General features: G+C 32.6%; 1 protein-coding gene across 1 annotated transcript in view; it reads right to left on the bottom strand.

Moving 5' to 3' along the window:
- LOC129218299 (disco-interacting protein 2 homolog C-like) overlaps window positions 1-17,350 on the bottom strand; it is a 125,790-nt gene that overhangs the window by 72,627 nt on the left and 35,813 nt on the right. Inside the window, exons 11-16 of the mRNA XM_054852534.1 lie at window positions 10,238-10,329; window positions 10,028-10,138; window positions 5,312-5,435; window positions 3,441-3,544; window positions 3,227-3,329; window positions 3,075-3,139 (exon numbers count right to left, since the gene is read on the bottom strand). Coding sequence (XP_054708509.1) covers window positions 3,075-3,139; window positions 3,227-3,329; window positions 3,441-3,544; window positions 5,312-5,435; window positions 10,028-10,138; window positions 10,238-10,329 — 599 coding nt within the window. The remainder of the gene's footprint in view (window positions 1-3,074; window positions 3,140-3,226; window positions 3,330-3,440; window positions 3,545-5,311; window positions 5,436-10,027; window positions 10,139-10,237; window positions 10,330-17,350) is intronic.

Genomic DNA, 17,350 nt, shown 5'->3' with positions numbered 1-17,350 from the left:
ATTTTATTTTCTTTGTCAAACGCTACTTTTTTCACACTACGGGGAATTTTGGAGATAACTTTTTTTTTTGCTCAACCTAAATAAAAAAAAGCGTTTTTTTTTGAGTGATCTTTGTTTTTATTATGAAATGGGCGGGGAGGTTGAAATAAATAGAGGTGGATCGTAAAGGTAGATAACCGCCGAAGGCGGCAATCTTGGCATAAAAATGTGAATGGCACAAAAGAAAATAGAGATGGATTGATTAATACTGCTGCCAAATTTATGTAACAGCCGCCGAAGGCGGCAAATGCTAAGTAAAAATGTAAAGTTAGCCAAACAGCCGCCGTAGGTGGCTGCTTGCATAAAAGGCGAATGGCATAAGAAGGTGAACCAGCTGGTCGCTGCAGGCGGCTAGTATATATATATATATATATATATATATATATATATATATATATATATATAACCATGAATAAACAATCTAAATAAAATTGAAGATGCAAAAAGCAAGAACACCAAAATGAAAAAAGGTGAACCAGGGACCGACACTTTCTCAAGGGGAGGACCGGTCCCTAAGTTCACAAGGCCCTTTCTGTTTAGCAAGAGGGAAGGTCCTAATAACTTGCCACCCTCCCTGAGAGCTTTGAGGGAAAATTGAACAAGAAAACATACCTGAAAAATAATGAACAAAAGCTTTTTCAGGTGAACCATCATCTTTAGTATTTATTCTTTCATTTTTCTCAATGTCTTTGAATTTATATTTAAAATATGTTTGTAAAATGTATCTCATGTTATATATATAAATATATATATAGATATTGAACCACAAATTTGCTAGCATATTAATTTTTGAGAGAAGATATTTAAAATGGAGATTTTTTATGAATATAAAATAAAGTAACTAATGAAACAGAACTAAAAACTAAAGTTAAAAAAAAAAGAACATTTGCTCAAGCAAAGTTCCAACAGATACTTTTAACGTAAAACATTCAAATTTTCATAAAAGGTACTTAATAGAACCCAAGACAGAGCTATAGGTTCATTCGAGAATTTCAAAAATTCAGATAAAAATGCATTTAAGATCAAGCACATTTTTCTTTAATTTCATAATAATTAACTGTTAACATCCTAAGATTGTATCATATCTGGTAATTTCTGCAGTTATAAAACATAACATTTGTTGTATGGACAAAAGTTCAAGTTAATTCACGCATGTGTAACAAATATGGATGAATAATATACATATTTAATTTGTTGTAGGGCCTTCTTCATTATTTATCAGTTCAAATATGGGGTTTCACAGAAAGTCCACAAAATTCAAAAGTATGTGGCACGGAATTACTTCCCATGCTTTTGTTATCGTAGATTTAAGTTTCATCACTCTAGAAACACTTTTACTATGTTTCTGAAACCACTTTTTTTGCCAGTTTTGAGGTGTAAGTTCCTGTATTCTTCTGCAGAAAATGATGCTGGTAAAATTCTAAAATTTCATTGTATGAAGTAATGAGATGTAGTCCATAGGCTTCATGACAACAAACAATATCCACTTTTCCCAGTGCAAAAATTTGGCTCAAAAATAACTATCAAATATCACCCTCCATTTGTACTTCCTGCTTAAATCATAGGTCAAGCTGACATTTACTGCCATCTCAGACATCTAAGTTATATTTATTTTCAACACAAAAGATCACTGAACATCACTCATGTTTTAAAGTCAATTTTAATTTTATAAGGGTTGCCCTGATGAAAGAGGACAAGTTGAATACAGATAATACTTTTGATGTAAATCAAAAGAAATCGTCATGGGCGTTGAAGCACAAGCCCCAGTGTTGCAGCAGCAGGTTGATAACTTCGCTGTAGAAAGATCGTGGCTGATTCCTGAGGAAGTTCTGCATGGCTTCTTCCACTTCATCGTCCAAATGGAAACGTTTCCCCTGTAATGCTCTCCTAAGTGGCTTAAAGATGTGGAAGACACAGGTTGGCAAGTTTGGACTATATGGGATGCTTCAAAACTTCCCAACAGAAAATGTTTAGGGTCGTCTAGGTTTCTTTGAAGATGATAGCGTGAACCATTCCTTTACTCAGGTTGAGTTCATCGCTGATTTTACGGGTCTTATCTTTCGATTAGCTTGAATCATTTCATTAACAAAGGCAATAAAATCATTGGTGATCGTGATATTTGCTTGGCTCGATCTCGGCAGATCTGATGTCGCTTGCCATCCTTAACCTACTAGTGCACTTTCCGATCTGGATGCAGCCATGGCTAGCACGACTTTCCTTTCGTACAATGTCCTCTCCTGCAAACAGGTACAACCACTGAATGGCATTTGAGATGCATACCTCATACCATCCTTTATATACTTGCACAGTGATGCTCTAATTGAATCATTCATTCTGATGTCATTGCTCTTGTCCACTTTTCATTTGGGCAACCCTTATAGTTTAGTTTAAATGCTCTTTAAGGCAAATAAAAGCCAAAGGCAGGTTTCTCTTAAATTTTTAATATTCAACTCATAGACTTTCATAATGCTCAAAAAATGGTGTTTCTTGCACATAGGAAAAGCAGATAGTCTTATTTCATTTTTAAAAAGCTTGTTGCACAAAACAAATCTTTTGATGGTAAGTTTGGTATGCAAGAAAAATATAGTTAATGACCTGAATGATTTCTAGATTGACTGCTGATTCCCTACTTAAGAACATACTTTATGACCCATTAAGAAAGTCCAATTCTTCAAGATGTGTTTTTAGCCAAAGATTCACTATGCATGTTCCACATTTTTAAAAAAAGGACACACTTAATGAAGCTTTGAACACTTGGACATTTTATCTTGCTTCACAAATATAAAAGTTCTCATTTCAATAATTTCTTACCAGCATCAGTCATCAACTTTAAGCATCGAAAAGATCAACATAAACTCAAAAAAAAAAAAAAAAAAAAATGTAAGTCTCAGAAATAACCTTAAAATAAGTAAGTGAACTTATAACTTTGTATAACAATGTACCTTCATGTTATTAACATGCAGTATAATTTATAGCCAATTACAAAGAAGCTTCATGAAAAAATTTTATGAATTAAAAAGCATATAATGTCTTACAGTAAGGATGCTGTGCCATAGACCAACATCACGTTTGAAGTCTAGTACACAAACCATAACTTCCCCTAAAAAAGACAATATGTAGTATTACCGGAACGAGAAGGAACCAGGAAAATAGAAGAAACAATCTGAAATTTTAGTACATGATTTACCTTCAGTATAATTACATGCAGCAGTTAATGTTCTGCAATGATTGGCAGTAGCTATTCTAGTAATTGCTACACCTTTCATTGCTCCATCTTTATCTACAGTATACTGAAAAAATAAATAAATAACATTAAAAATCAACACTACATGATCAATTTTTCTCAACAGTATTAAGGCTTTAAAAAATAAAAGAATAAAAGAGCACAATATGCTTAATACTTCTATATAAGCTGGAGTTTCTTCCGTCAGCCTAGATGGTGGAGTCCAATCTTTAGGAGGTTTGCTAAGGTGTTCTGTTACAACCCAATTTAACTTTGGCCAACCTAAAATTACAGAAATGAAAATAACAAATAAAAATTTAGGGAACAATTCTGATGGCATTAAGCAAATAAAGGACACAAACTAAAAATTAAGTTAAAGAACGTCTTTTGAAACTATGATTAATTAAAGAAATCCAAGCATAAACCAGCAAAAATTTGTGCAAAGAATAAAATGACTTCATTTGGCATTGTTCTTTGTTTTCCCATTCCATGAGCATAAGCTAACTCTTCTTTCAAAATAGAAGCTTTTATATTTCTAACTGATAAACAGATATGTAGCTTGTATTTGCCAATCTTCCAGCAGTTGTTAAGTTTTCTCCAAATGAGGAGGATTTATACCCCAGTGTACATGCTATCTTTTTGGCAGTTCAAGAAATGAAACCTTTCTCTAGTTATTACTGTTTACATGCCAGTAAAATTGTCTACAGAAATAGAAGTAAATCTGTGTGTAGATCATATCAAGAGACTGGTCTCATTCTGAGGACATGACAAAAATAAGGATTAATTAGCTTTGATGGTAATTCATTTACCTCTTTATAAAGCTGTTATAAAAAGCAAACTATAAATACTAGAACACAAAGTTAAAAGATGAAGATTTCTTACTGAAAATTCCATTATGCTTGGGCAAAACAAAAAGTAAGCTCTTATTTAATTGGAAATTCCTGGGTAAAATAATAAATCCAGAGGCCAAAATGAAGCATAAATATGCTTAACTAAAGAACTGAATACATTATTGATTTTTAACATAAGTTAATGAAAAGGCTCTTCTTTGAAAACTCAATTGTATTAATAAAAGTGAGTTTGATTTCTAACCCAAGTAACTCCTTGTGTAATTAAAATATGTATGAGTTTTTGAGAGTTAATGGGGAAAGTAAATACAACTTGTGAGAAAAACATAAATGCATGTAACATTTAGAAACAGAGTTATAATAAAAGAAAGTGGCTTCTAGAAACTAGCATTATTTTTTTTTTTTTTTACATGCAAGACTAATCTTTAACATTTTAAAACTTTTCAAAAATAATCTTGAAAAAATCAAATCAGAAAATCATTTCGTGTACATGTTCTTTCTACACCAAAAGCTAACCCCGATCAAGTCTGCTTCAAACAAATCAACAGATCAAAATTTATAAAATATTACTCCCCCCCCCTTCCACACACACATATTTTCGAACAATATAAGTTTTGTTTCATTTGGATAACTCATTCAAATGTTATGTAAATTATCAGGTAACAGACATGCATTTCCTCATCTCATTGTTCTCAGTGAAAACTGAATAGTGGACACAAAATGAAGAAGCACAATTCTAATGTTTAGAGGGTTTTTTTTTCCCTCCAGCAACTTTGTTTTCAGTAAGTGTTCACACATTAAGGGGTAAACTCTAAACTGGGCCCAGTGTGGGACCTTCCCTAGCACTAATGCAGCGCACCTACAGCGTACTCTTAACTGCCAGACCCTGGTGTGGTACAACTATGGTTACACACCAAGAGGTGAAGAAAAGTAAAGCACATTTCACTTTCAGTCATTACATAATCGATTTATTTTTTGCAATAGATTCTTCTTGTGCAACTTTAAATTTATGAGTTGTGTAAAATTAAATATTTTTAGTGTAACTGTGAGGTAATTAAAGTGGGGATTTCATATCAAGAAAAAAAAACAATGTGCCTTAAATTTGCATATAAATATAAGGAATTACACATGATAACTGACAAACTTGGGATCAGATTCATTTTTTTAATAGAAGTTTATCTTATATAATGAAATTACACACCTCTAAAAGTATGAATATCACCAGTGGCAGTTTTAGGGAGCCCTTTATAACAAGCTTCAGATGTTAAAGCATAATTTACACTACAACTTCCTAGTAAAAAACCTATTTGTTGGGATCCAGCATCCTAAATAAAAAATAAATAAAACACATGAAAACCAGGATAAAATCATGAGAAAACATATTTTATTCATCATAATTATTCATTAAGTACATAATTTTTTTTTCAGATATGAAACGCATTAATAAAGTATATATATTTGCTGCAAAGATCTCCTCTAAGAAAAGAGCCTTTAAAATTAAGAAGTACATCAAAGTACATCAAAAATTGAATTAGCTACTTTTAGAGTCATGGGTAGCACAATAAGAATTAAAAAATAATTTAATTCAAAAGCAGCAGAAGTTTCATAAACACATTGATGCAAGTTTAAAAAACAATATGAAACATCCCTATTCTCTTTTTTTTTTTTTTTTTTTTTGCAATGTGAAGTAAAAAATTTCATAAATAACTTTTTTTTCTGTATAAGCAGTTGTTAGAAAATTATAAGCCATTTAATAGCTATCAGAAAATAAATAATAAATGACATAAGTGTCTCAATATATGAAAAATAAATTTCAGTGTTCGTCTATTGACATTAGTTCTCCATGCAGCAATTATTTGTAAATAAATACCAATAATTATAAAATTTTGAAAATTTATACAGCAAATTTTAACAAAATTTTATTCATCTCTCCATTAGTAAAATAAAGAGTAATGGACCAAAAAACATTCAACAAAACACAATACTAAAAATGAGGTTGAACTTTATAGGCAAAAGTCAAAATGTTTCATAGTTAAATTTTGCATTTCATTGTTTTTCAAATATAGCCAGACTGGATAGTCCTAGATCCGGCTGCAGAATTCTGCACCCATCAAGTATAAAGTCAAAATCAAATTTTTATATTACATTATGAAAGGGGCAATGTGTTTTGGCTAGGGTTGCCTAGCAAGAAGTGCCTGCAAGTATTTTTTATCAAATTAATATTGTTTGACATTTTGGGTAAAAATGATGCATTTGTTATTAAAATAAACTATACTCTATTCCAAAGAAATATACCTAAAGAACTTAAAAAGTTACGGTTGCCGTTGTGCAACTGTCCGCTACCTATTTGCAGCCACATGTAAACAGGTACTATTGGTGCACATTTATATACTCATAAAGTATAGTCATCATTTTATATAACAAATTAAAGCTAATTTTTTTCTGAACGTGATAAACTACGGTTACCTATGCCAAAATGGTCGCAAGTGAGGGTTGCCAGCTGTTAAAGATTGCTTAGAATGAAAGAGTTACCACTTTACAATATTCGTTCGACAGGGATGGCGATAGCCAGCTCTACGCATGAGCCTATTCAGAGGGGGGCGAGGTCGGGTAGTTCCCCCCCTCCCCAACTTTGTAAATAAAAAATATTTAGAATTAAAAAAATAATAATAATTGACGGTTGTTTGAATTTCTAAATTAAATTTATCAAAGAGTTCAGATGTAGTAACTTGTTCCCGAGTTTAAAAGTGTATACATATTCTTTGGGAGCTCATTGAAAAGGGAAAGTAATTGGTGTTTAGTTGGGTTAATACCGCACTCATTTTAGAATTTCATTGCTTCTAAAATCTTGGAATAAAAAATTTGGGGTGGGGGGGGGGGGGTTGCTAAAAACCAGTTTCCTAACTTCCCAAATGATGGGACTTTTCCTGTGCGCCCGGAACTTCAAATTTCATCAGGGTGGAAACTCTCAAATGGGCCGAATGGAATTCCAAATTTTGCTGAATGATATTTTTATCATATCATCAAACAAAACTTTCCGAATGGTGATATTTTTGCCATATCGTGAAACAAAATTTGCCGAATTTACACATCAGGGCTTTCCTACGACTGCCCCCCCCCCTTCTTTCATGGTTGAGCTGGATACGCCCTTGGTGGTACGAGTTTTTAAAGTTGTCGTGCATATTTCAATTGTTAGTGTTCTCAACCAACGGTGCAAACAGTAGTAGAAACAAATTTGAAATGCTCCAAAAGAAATAAAATTAATAACTTTTGATGGTTACATTTAAAATCCCATATACATACAACATGTATTCCTCAATAAAAGCTAAAATGTCTTTCATCTATAAAATTAGAATAAAAGATGAATATTTGTTAAAGAATATGACCCCAGTTATTTATGAAAAGACAATTATATATACAGAAAATGTTTCCGAAAAAAAAATAAAATTATTTAAATATTTTTACAATACAAATTAATCTTACCTTTTATTGAGGAACACATGTTATATGTATATGAGATTTTAAATGTAACCACACAAAAATTTAATAATTTTATTTCTTTGGAGCATTTGAAATTTGTTTCTACTACTGTTTGCATAGATGGTTGAGAGCACTAACAATTGACGCAATTGATTTTAAAAACTCGAATAACCAAGGGCGTATCCATCTCAACCATGAAAGGAGAGGGGGGGGGGCAGCCATAAGGGAGCCCTGATGGGAGGTCACTGTGACCTCCCAAAAAATTTCCTTTTCGGCAAATTTTGTTTGACGATCTGCCAAAAATATCATCATTTGGAAAGTTTTGTTTGACAATATGATAAAAATATCATTGGGCAAAATTTGGAGTTCTATTAGGCGAATTATCATCATTCGGGGAAATTTGGAGTTGAATGCGGCCCATTGAGAGTTTCCACCCTGGTAACATTTGAAGTTCAGGGCGCACCTGAAAATTCCCATCCTTTGGGAAGTTAGGAGACTGGATTTTAGCACCCCCCCCCCCCACCTCTTTTATTTCAAGATTTTGGAAGCAATGAAGTTCTAAAATGAGTTCAGTATTAACCCAACTAAACATCAATTACTTTCCCTTTTCAATGAGCTCCCAAAGAAGATGATATACTTTCAAACTTAGGAACAAGTTACATCTGAACCCTTTAATAAATTTAGAAATTGAAACAACCGTCAATTATTATTCTTTTTTTAATTCTAAATATTTTTTTCAAAGGTGGGGGGAGAGCTGCCCAACCTTCCCCCCCTCTGAATACGCCCATGAGTAGAGCTGGCTGTCGCCATCCCTGTCGAACGAGTATTGTAAAGCGCTAACTCTTTCATTCTAAGCAATCATTAACAGCTGGCAACCCCCACTTGCTACCATTTCGGCATAGGCAACCTTAGTTTATCACGTTCAGAAAAAAATAGCTTTAATTTAATATATAAATGATGACTATACTTTATGAGTGCATAAATGTGCACCAATAGTATCCGTTTACATATGGCTGCGAATAGGTAGCGTCCAGTTGCGCAACGGCAACCATAACTTTTCAAGTTCTTTAGGTATATTTCTTTGGAATAAAGTATAGTTTATTTCAAAAAGAAATGCGTCATTTTTACCCCAAAATGTCAAACAATATTAATTTGATGAAAAATACTTGTGGGCACTTCTCGCTAAGCAACCTAGCCAAAACACATTGTCCCTTTCATAATGTAATATAAAAATTCGATTTTGACTTTGTACTCAATTAGAGCAGAATTCTACAGCAGGATCTCGTACTAGGAGAAAAATATAATAAAGTGAAATGACAAACATGATGTTTCAACGACTTTACACATTAAAGCTCTCCATGAAGCAAAAAATTAATAAACAAAAAGCACAATGCTCCAATTTTGTTACATAAAATTCTAAATAGTTCTTTGTGCTCTATGCATTAAAAAATCAAGAAAATCAACATGAAGATTAGAATAAAACTGTATTGAAGCTGAAATATAAGAAATTAAAATGCCAGTTAAGTAAATAATATGACATATCATAGTTTTTCTACTGCAAAAATAGTTTTTAAAAGTGCCACACAGATAACAGAGGAAAACAATGAATGAAATGATAAAATCAATTAAAAGTAATGACTTCTTACTTTGTAAACCTACCCAGAGCACCAACTTCACCAGTTTAAACTTGGTACTACTCCAGTTTTGAATCAACATTTCAAAACAAACAAAGAGGGATTTGTAATATGATATAGCATTTGCTTAAAATATCATTGTTTGAACATCTGTTTAATAGATAAGTATTGAAATTAAAATTGCAACCATAAAATTATATACTTAACAGACAGTGACATGAAGCAGCTTGCATGATGAAAACATTATCATCAGAGCGCTACACAAAGATTTTTTAAAAAAAGAAAACACTTGTAGTTATTGCAAACTCACAAAATATTTTTAATTTTAAAATTTGATTGCTAATAATTTATCTGTTAAAAAGACTTGTCAAAGCTTTTAAAAACATTCAATAGGATTAAATTCTGTCTTTTACAAAATAAAAATAGAAAAGAAAAGTACATGAAATCATCTAAAACATAATTGCATTAAGAATTGAAATATAAATGTAATCTGTTAAACACTATTGAAGAAAAAACTTCACATAAAAAGCAAGAAGAATTATTTAATAGAAATTTAAGAGCTATTGCACAATTTTTAAGATCAATACATTTTTTTTTGTAACATACAATACATATTTTTTGAAAAATTTAGGGGTGTTTGAGAATGATAAATAAGAATCACAATATTTAGGAACTGATTTGCTGGGAAAAGGCTACTTTTGAAAATGCTCTTTTTTTTCTTACCATTTACTTACTTTTTTATGTGAAATTTCAAAAGCTTGTACAGATCTCACAAAGAAACAGAATATATGCATTTTCCTTACCCTTCGTGTAAGAGGTACTTCAATAGGAACAGGTACTACTCCAGCAGTGACACACCCATAAAATGCACACATAAATGAAAGTGGGTCGCTGTTAGGGTATACCAAAGCCACCTATTCAATTTTAAAAGAAATAAACATAAGTAAAACAAATATTGGTAAAGGAAACATAAAACAAAGCAGAGAAATAAAATTTTTAAAAGTTTATCTTACACGATCACCGGGTTTAATTCCAATTTCGCCTTTCTGACCTACTTTGTTAAGAAGACTGTAACCAATCTTTTGGGATCTGCTTAATAATTTCCCTAAAAGAAAAAGTAATATGTACATGAATAAGTAACACCAGGAAAAGAAAAGTGAATATATCAGGAATCAAAATAAAATAATGAAACAATCTATACATATAATAAAATAAGATGTTTGTGTGTTTGTGGCGCGCATCTCGGGAAAACGGTAAGGCCTAGAAAGATGAAATTTGGTATACAGGTGTAGTTTTTGCTGAAGTTGTGCACCTCGGGCTTCGATTTTTGATATTTTAATTAGAAGAAAAAGTTATTTAATGTTTTATGTGATTTTTAGCACTTTTTAGTACTTTTAACCTCACAGACCCCGAACCAATCGCGCCAGACAAATATTTTTTGTACTATAGTGTCGGAAATTTAATTTTAAATATGATGAACAAAAAAATTTTGAAGATAGAGCACTTTTTGTATTTTTTATGAATTTTTGAAAAAACCTTTATTTTGCATTTTTTTCCGGGTTTAATTGTTTTCTTAACGCATCCTGCAAAAAGAATTGAGCCCTCAATTCCAAAATTTTAGTTGGTAATAGTAAAAACATTCCGCCCCCTTCAGAAGAAAAAAGTTTTTAAAAATAAGCAAAAGTTTTTTTTATATAATTTTTTAAATGCAGAACACGACGCGACCTGTAAGCATTGCCGGCTGAGTTCCGCACTTCCTCATCACGTGACCTAACTGAAATCGTTTGCTTTCTCTTCACTTTTTTTTTAACGTTCAGAGATTTCTTAGATCTTGATTTTTCCAACTTTTTTTTTTCTGGACTGTTTGCTATATTTATTTTTGGTCAAATATTTTTGTGCATTTTAATTCAATAAAAGCAGTGATTTTTTTTTACTTTTGCAAGCGCTGCTTTTTGGACACTACAGGGAACATAGAGCCTTTTTTTGCGTGTAATTTTAAGTAAATAAATAAAGCTCGCTTTTTTTTTGCATGATTTTTGTAGGGATTGGTGTTATGTTTGGTAGATAGAAAGATGATATTAAGTGGGCAAAAAATGTTTGTTTTTTTTTTACATAAAAAGGATTGTTAATTACTATCAGAGGTAGATATGCATGGATCGTATAGATAGATAGATAAATAGAGAGAAAGAAAAGTGGACAAATATAGAGGTGGATACAGTAGATGGACAGTAAGAAATAGAGGAACTTCAACGGGGGATCAATAGCCCCACCCCACTCCCCACACACACCATGACTTTGAAAAAAAATGCTTTCACATAAAAGTGGAAATGCTTTTTGTTATTTTCCGACAAAATTTGCATGAAGAGTATGCCTTTTGTGCCTCCCCTCCCTGAAAAATATTCCAAAGGACAAAAGGGGAGATAAATCTAGAAAATACATTATTCAACACAAAATTTTAAGAGGAGGTCAAAATAAATAGAGATGGATTGTAAAGGTAGATAGCCGCTGAAGGCGGCAATCTTGGCGTAAAAATGTGAATGGCACAAAAAAAAAGATAGAGATGGATTGATTAATACTGCTGCCAAATTTATTTAAACAACCGCCAAAGGCGGCAAACTTGAAGTAAAAAGGTAAATGACAAGTTAGCCAAACAGCCGCTGTAGGTGGCTGCTTGCACATTGGGTGTCAATGCCCCCCTCCCTCCCCCACATACACCATGACTTTGAAAAAACAATGCTTTCACATAAAAGTGGAAGTGCTTTTTGTTATTTTTCGACAAAATTTGCATGAAGAGTACGTCGTTTGTGTCTCCCCTCCCCCTCCTTTAAAAATATTCCAAACAACGAAACTGGAGACAGATCTAGAAAATATTTTATTCAAATTATTAATGATATAGATAGATATAGATTGATTGACACCGCCACGAAATTTATTGAAGCAGCCGCCGAAGGAGGCAACATTGGCGTAAAAAAACGAATAATAATACTGATTTATAGAGAAAAACATTGATTAATGTCGTCGCTAAATTGTTTAAGCAGCCGCCGAAGGCGGCACCCCTGGCGTAAAATGGCGAATGGCGTAAAAAGGCGGACCAGCTGGTCGCCGCAGGCGGCTAGTAACTAATAAGGAAAGTATTAAGGAGATATTAGAAAAGCTTCTTTCACCTTTTAACAGTTTTATTGATCTTAAAATTTTATTGTTTTTGAAAATTTGATGTAAAAAATATGAAAGTATAATAGTATTCTTAAAAACAATGAAATTTTTTTTTAAAAATAGAAAGAGTAATTACATGACATACTACATGATTTAAAAATATATTTATAATTAAATATGAAAAAATCATTGTCAACCAGCAGGCCTTGCCTACTCAAACACGATCCCCTGTAAGACAAAGCCACAGGACTGCAAACCTAAAATGAGCCATTACGAACCAAAATAAGGCCAAATAAAAATCCTTATTTGGCTATTTAGCTCTCTCAACACTCGTCAACACATGTGTCAGTCCCAGATTAAGTTTCAAATTCTCTGATTTTTTTTTTCTGCTAATGCTATTGTACAGCAGATTTTACTCATGGATTTAGTAGAAATCATTTCTATACTTAAACTAATTACACAAATATAAAGGCATTTCAGTAATCCTGCATTGCAATGAAGATGAAAAAAGAAAAGAAAATATTTCAGCTTTAATAATGTGTAATGGACAAATTACTTTATTACAACATAAGAACAGGTAGATTATGTTTTCTTTTTCAAACAATCAATCAGCAATGTAATTTTTTCTTGCAAATTGAATTTTTACAGTGAAAGAAATATTTGAAGAACTTGTACATTTTTGATATTTTTTACATTTTGCATAAAAGAAGTTCTGATAACTACATTTTTTGTAGTCATTTCAATAATTTTAATAAACTGCGGCTACTAAATTCACGAAATTTTTTCAGAATAAAGCTAAAAACTTGCTTTAATTGATTGGGAATCTGGAAAGATAAAACAGATGTCACAAAGGGAAAATAAACAAGAGAAAATATTTCACTCACTACTAAATTTTTTTCAATACTGCTTTTTTTTTTTTTTTTGCATAATAAATCATTTGATTACTTTTCGTTGTAGATAGTGATGTGTGATTTGCATAATTCCGAAGAACATTTTTATTTTTATGCAGAACACATTTTATATTCAATTCTAAATATTTTTTGGATCGTTTTTAAGTTTTTAATGATAGCTATTGCATTACTAAGTACGTGAACACTTCTAGAATAGTGACTGAGAAAATTTAACGAAGGTATTCAACCTGTAGGTTGTTCCTGTTTAAATATGAGTCTATGATGGTTAAATTAAAATTTTTTTCATTTATGTTTACTTTGGTTTTAATATTGATAACTAAAATATTACTACACAGTCCAGTCACATTAAAGTGACCACCACGTACTTTCCACATCAGAGTTAAACAACCAATCACAGAAGGCAGGTGGCAGCACAGTGCAGTTGAGCGTATATAAAGGGTGTGTGAGGGCTTCTGAAAACATTTCAATCGTTGGCGTAATGCAGAAATGAAGCGATTTATCCGACGTCTAAAAGGGCATGATCACTAGGCTTTCGGTCCAAGGGTGGAAGCATTTCCGAAACGGCTGAGTCTGTGAACTGTTCGCGTGCCGCAGTGGTGAAAGTGTATCGTGCATGGCAAAATGGGACTGTCCAAAATCAGTGACGTGGCAAATGTGGTGCACCACGGGCCATAGATGACAGAGGCAACTGACGGTTGCGGAGATGCGTTCGGGCAGATAGACGGGCTACCGTTGAGCAACTGACCACCATAATGAACCAAGGGGCTACCAAAAGTGTCTCCCAAACTACTATTCAGAGAACATTACTGAACCTGGGCCTCTGAAGCAGACGCCTGGTTCGTGCACCTATGCTGACTGCTGTTCATCGATGATGAAGGCTAGAATTTGCATGCCAGTATAGCAGCTGGACGTCCACTGAGTGGCGACAGGTAGCGTTTTCAGATGAATCGTGTTTTATGCTCCATCGGACAGATGGACGGTGGCGTATAAGGCGTGAAACCTCTGAAAGGAACCACCCTGCAACCATTGCTGGAACGGTCCAAGCTGGAGGTGGGAACATTATGGTCTGGGGAATGTTTCCCTGGCATTCTCTGGGTTCACTGATCATTGTGGAAGGCACGATGGATCAATACAAGTACGCATCTGTCCTTGCGGACACCCCTACATGCGCATTGTTTTTCCTCAGGATGATGGCATCTTCCAGCAGGACAATGCGCGGTGCCATACAGCTGTCAGTGTAATTGCGTGGTTCGAAGAGCACCAGGATGAGTTTACCATCCTCCCCTGGCCAGCAAACTCACCTGACTTAAACCCAATCGAGCATCTGTAGGACCATCTCGATCGAGTTGTTCGCGCCATGGATCCTCAACCGCGTAATCTAGCACAGCTGGCCATGGCATTAGAGTCGGCATGGCTCAACATCCCAGAGAACACCTTCAGGGACCTAAGTGACTCTCTTCCTGCACGTCTCCCAGCAGTCCGCTCTGCGAAAGGTGGTTATACTGGCTTTTGACAGATGGTCACATTAATGTGACTGGACTGTGTATTTGAATCTAATAAGACTCTTTTAAAATCATGTGGATACAATACAATGTGTTGAAAATGTTGGTTATTGTAATCTTGTTATTCCGTACATTTTTTCTTACACATTTGCTCAATTTAAATATATACTAACCAAAAATAGCATTTTCTCAGAGTATGTTATGGTATAGATAATTTTATCATGTTGTTTGAACTGAAGTAATGTTAATCTTAAGAATAAATTTAAATAATCATACACTAAGAAAAAAAACGTAAAAGAATGTAACCGATAATAAACTATTTAAGAAATGAGAATTGTTGTGAAAACTGGGTATTGTGTGTAGGAGAAAACTTGATATTTGTTAATATCTACTCCTCTTATTTTCTTTCTTGAAATCTATTTACATTATTTGTTGGTACCATCATTGCTCGCCCAAAAGTGTTTCGTGTTTTTTTTTTTTTTTTGGGGGGGGGAAGGGGATAAAGAAAGAGTGTTAATTTAGAAAACAAACTTTTGATTTCTCCTTTGATCTGTGTAAATATGTTTGGTGAACTATTGTTGTTAAAATTATAGCTATAGAATTTTAAGAGACATAAATTAAAGTAATTTCAATCATTAAATTTTTTTTTTTTGTTGCCCTCTTTCTGTCATGTCACGGAACTTGTGATAAGACTTTCTTTCAGGGAGGATGACTGAAAGCTATATTTTCTATTCAGTAATTAATTTTACTGACTTTTCAAAGTTATCCCCATCCAGAGCAAAAAAATTCAGGCACCATCTTCTAATGATGCAAAAAGTAAAGTACATTATAAGTAGCAAAAATAATTCTGAAATACATTCAATAAAAATGTTTTTTAAACAACTTTTCGGGGTAAAAATTCACTTCTATCACTCGCTCTATTTTTTTCACATCTTCTAATATTTAAGAGTAAACTAAGTTAGCAAATATTAGATTCTCTAATAAAGACAGGGAAACAGATTGATCATTTTGTACTTTACAATGAAAAAAAAAATTACACAAAGCCAGTTTGTTTTATTCATTTTCAATCCCTATGAAGAGATTATTATTATAGAAATGGGCACAAAAAGATTTAGATTAAAAGTTTCAGTTTAGATTCAGCTTTTTTTTTTTTTTTCTGACCTTGTGCTACTACAACACCACTCAAGCAAAGAGGGTTACTTGACAGCAAATAAAGTAAAACAGATGAAGTTGTATCGAATAGCAATTCTTTGACCCTACATAGTTTCCTAGGATGGCATTTAAATAGCATGTTTGGTCTAAAGTTTATGCAGGAGTTAGCATCATATGATTGTATTTAGAAATTGAGTAAGCTAACAATCAAATGGAAATATTTCACTCATGCACAACTACTTATGTATTGAGGAGTGGTTGTATAGTTGTCTAAGTGAAAATTAACAATAAAGGAACCCAATGCATAAAATATTTTGGATCAACAATACACAATACAAACACCAATCAAAAATAATGTTAGAAAGAATTGCAACTAAAACAGCAGCATGTTTATCAACTTCTTTCATTTCTATAGCTATCAGTCCTACCAAGATCATTTGTCGGGATAAAACTTCCTATTAAAGTGTTCTGTAACTAATCACACAGGAGTGGTTTTACTGACAAGAAAGAAAATGTGAAAGAGATGAAAACCAATTATCCCCACCTCTACCTATACAGAGAAATAGCTTAGAGAAAACCTGGTTTATAAAAAGTAATTAAAATGAACAAATTAGGAGATTGCCTAGAGACTCAAATAAATTTAAATTTACAATGAGTGTAAGAAAAAAACTGATTTTCTCTAATACTATGAAACCGTCAAATCATAGCCCCTGCTTCGTCCAGTGATTACTAGTTATCAATCAGAGCTACATATATTCAAAAAAATTTAAAGGAAGGAAGAATAATATTAACTTTTTAAAAGTGTACAAAAATATTTGTACTGTAAAGACAGTAAAAGCATGTAAAAACTTAAACATGAAAAAAAGAGGAGCCGGGGTTTCATTTAAAATTTTTGATGATCTATTTATTCATTATTTTTTAAACAGAAAAATTTTTTGAGGAAAAATCTCTAAACATAAGGTTTTTCAACAAGAGAAAATTTAAAATCATAAAATTAATTAAATCTTGTTTGTTTTGGAATTTCATTCCTTCGTACTAAATTGATTCTCATCTAAAAACTCTTAACTGAATTGAATTGAATTGGCTTGAACAGTTCATATGTCAATCATCCTTTTCATGCTGACAGATTTCATCACTTTGTAATTTTTCCACTTCTAGTCATAAGCCCTTTAACAACTCCAGACTTTTCTTATTTTGATGAGAATCAGTACACAAAATGCTTAAATAGGAATGAAATTTGAAAAATGAACCAAGATTATTTAAATACATCTCTTTGTTGAAAGTTGTAAGTTTAAAATCCTTAAGAATGAAAGACAAATATTCCTAACATCCGTCTTTTGGAGCTGAATTTGATCCCACTTGGTTTTTTTCAACTTCCACTATGTTTTCTTTCCAATATAAAAACACA

The sequence above is a fragment of the Uloborus diversus genome, chromosome 3 (assembly GCF_026930045.1).
Source record: "Uloborus diversus isolate 005 chromosome 3, Udiv.v.3.1, whole genome shotgun sequence".
Taxonomy (NCBI): domain Eukaryota; kingdom Metazoa; phylum Arthropoda; class Arachnida; order Araneae; family Uloboridae; genus Uloborus; species Uloborus diversus.
Note: the sequence above shows the minus strand (reverse complement) of the source record. Positions and strands in the feature narration are given on the sequence as shown.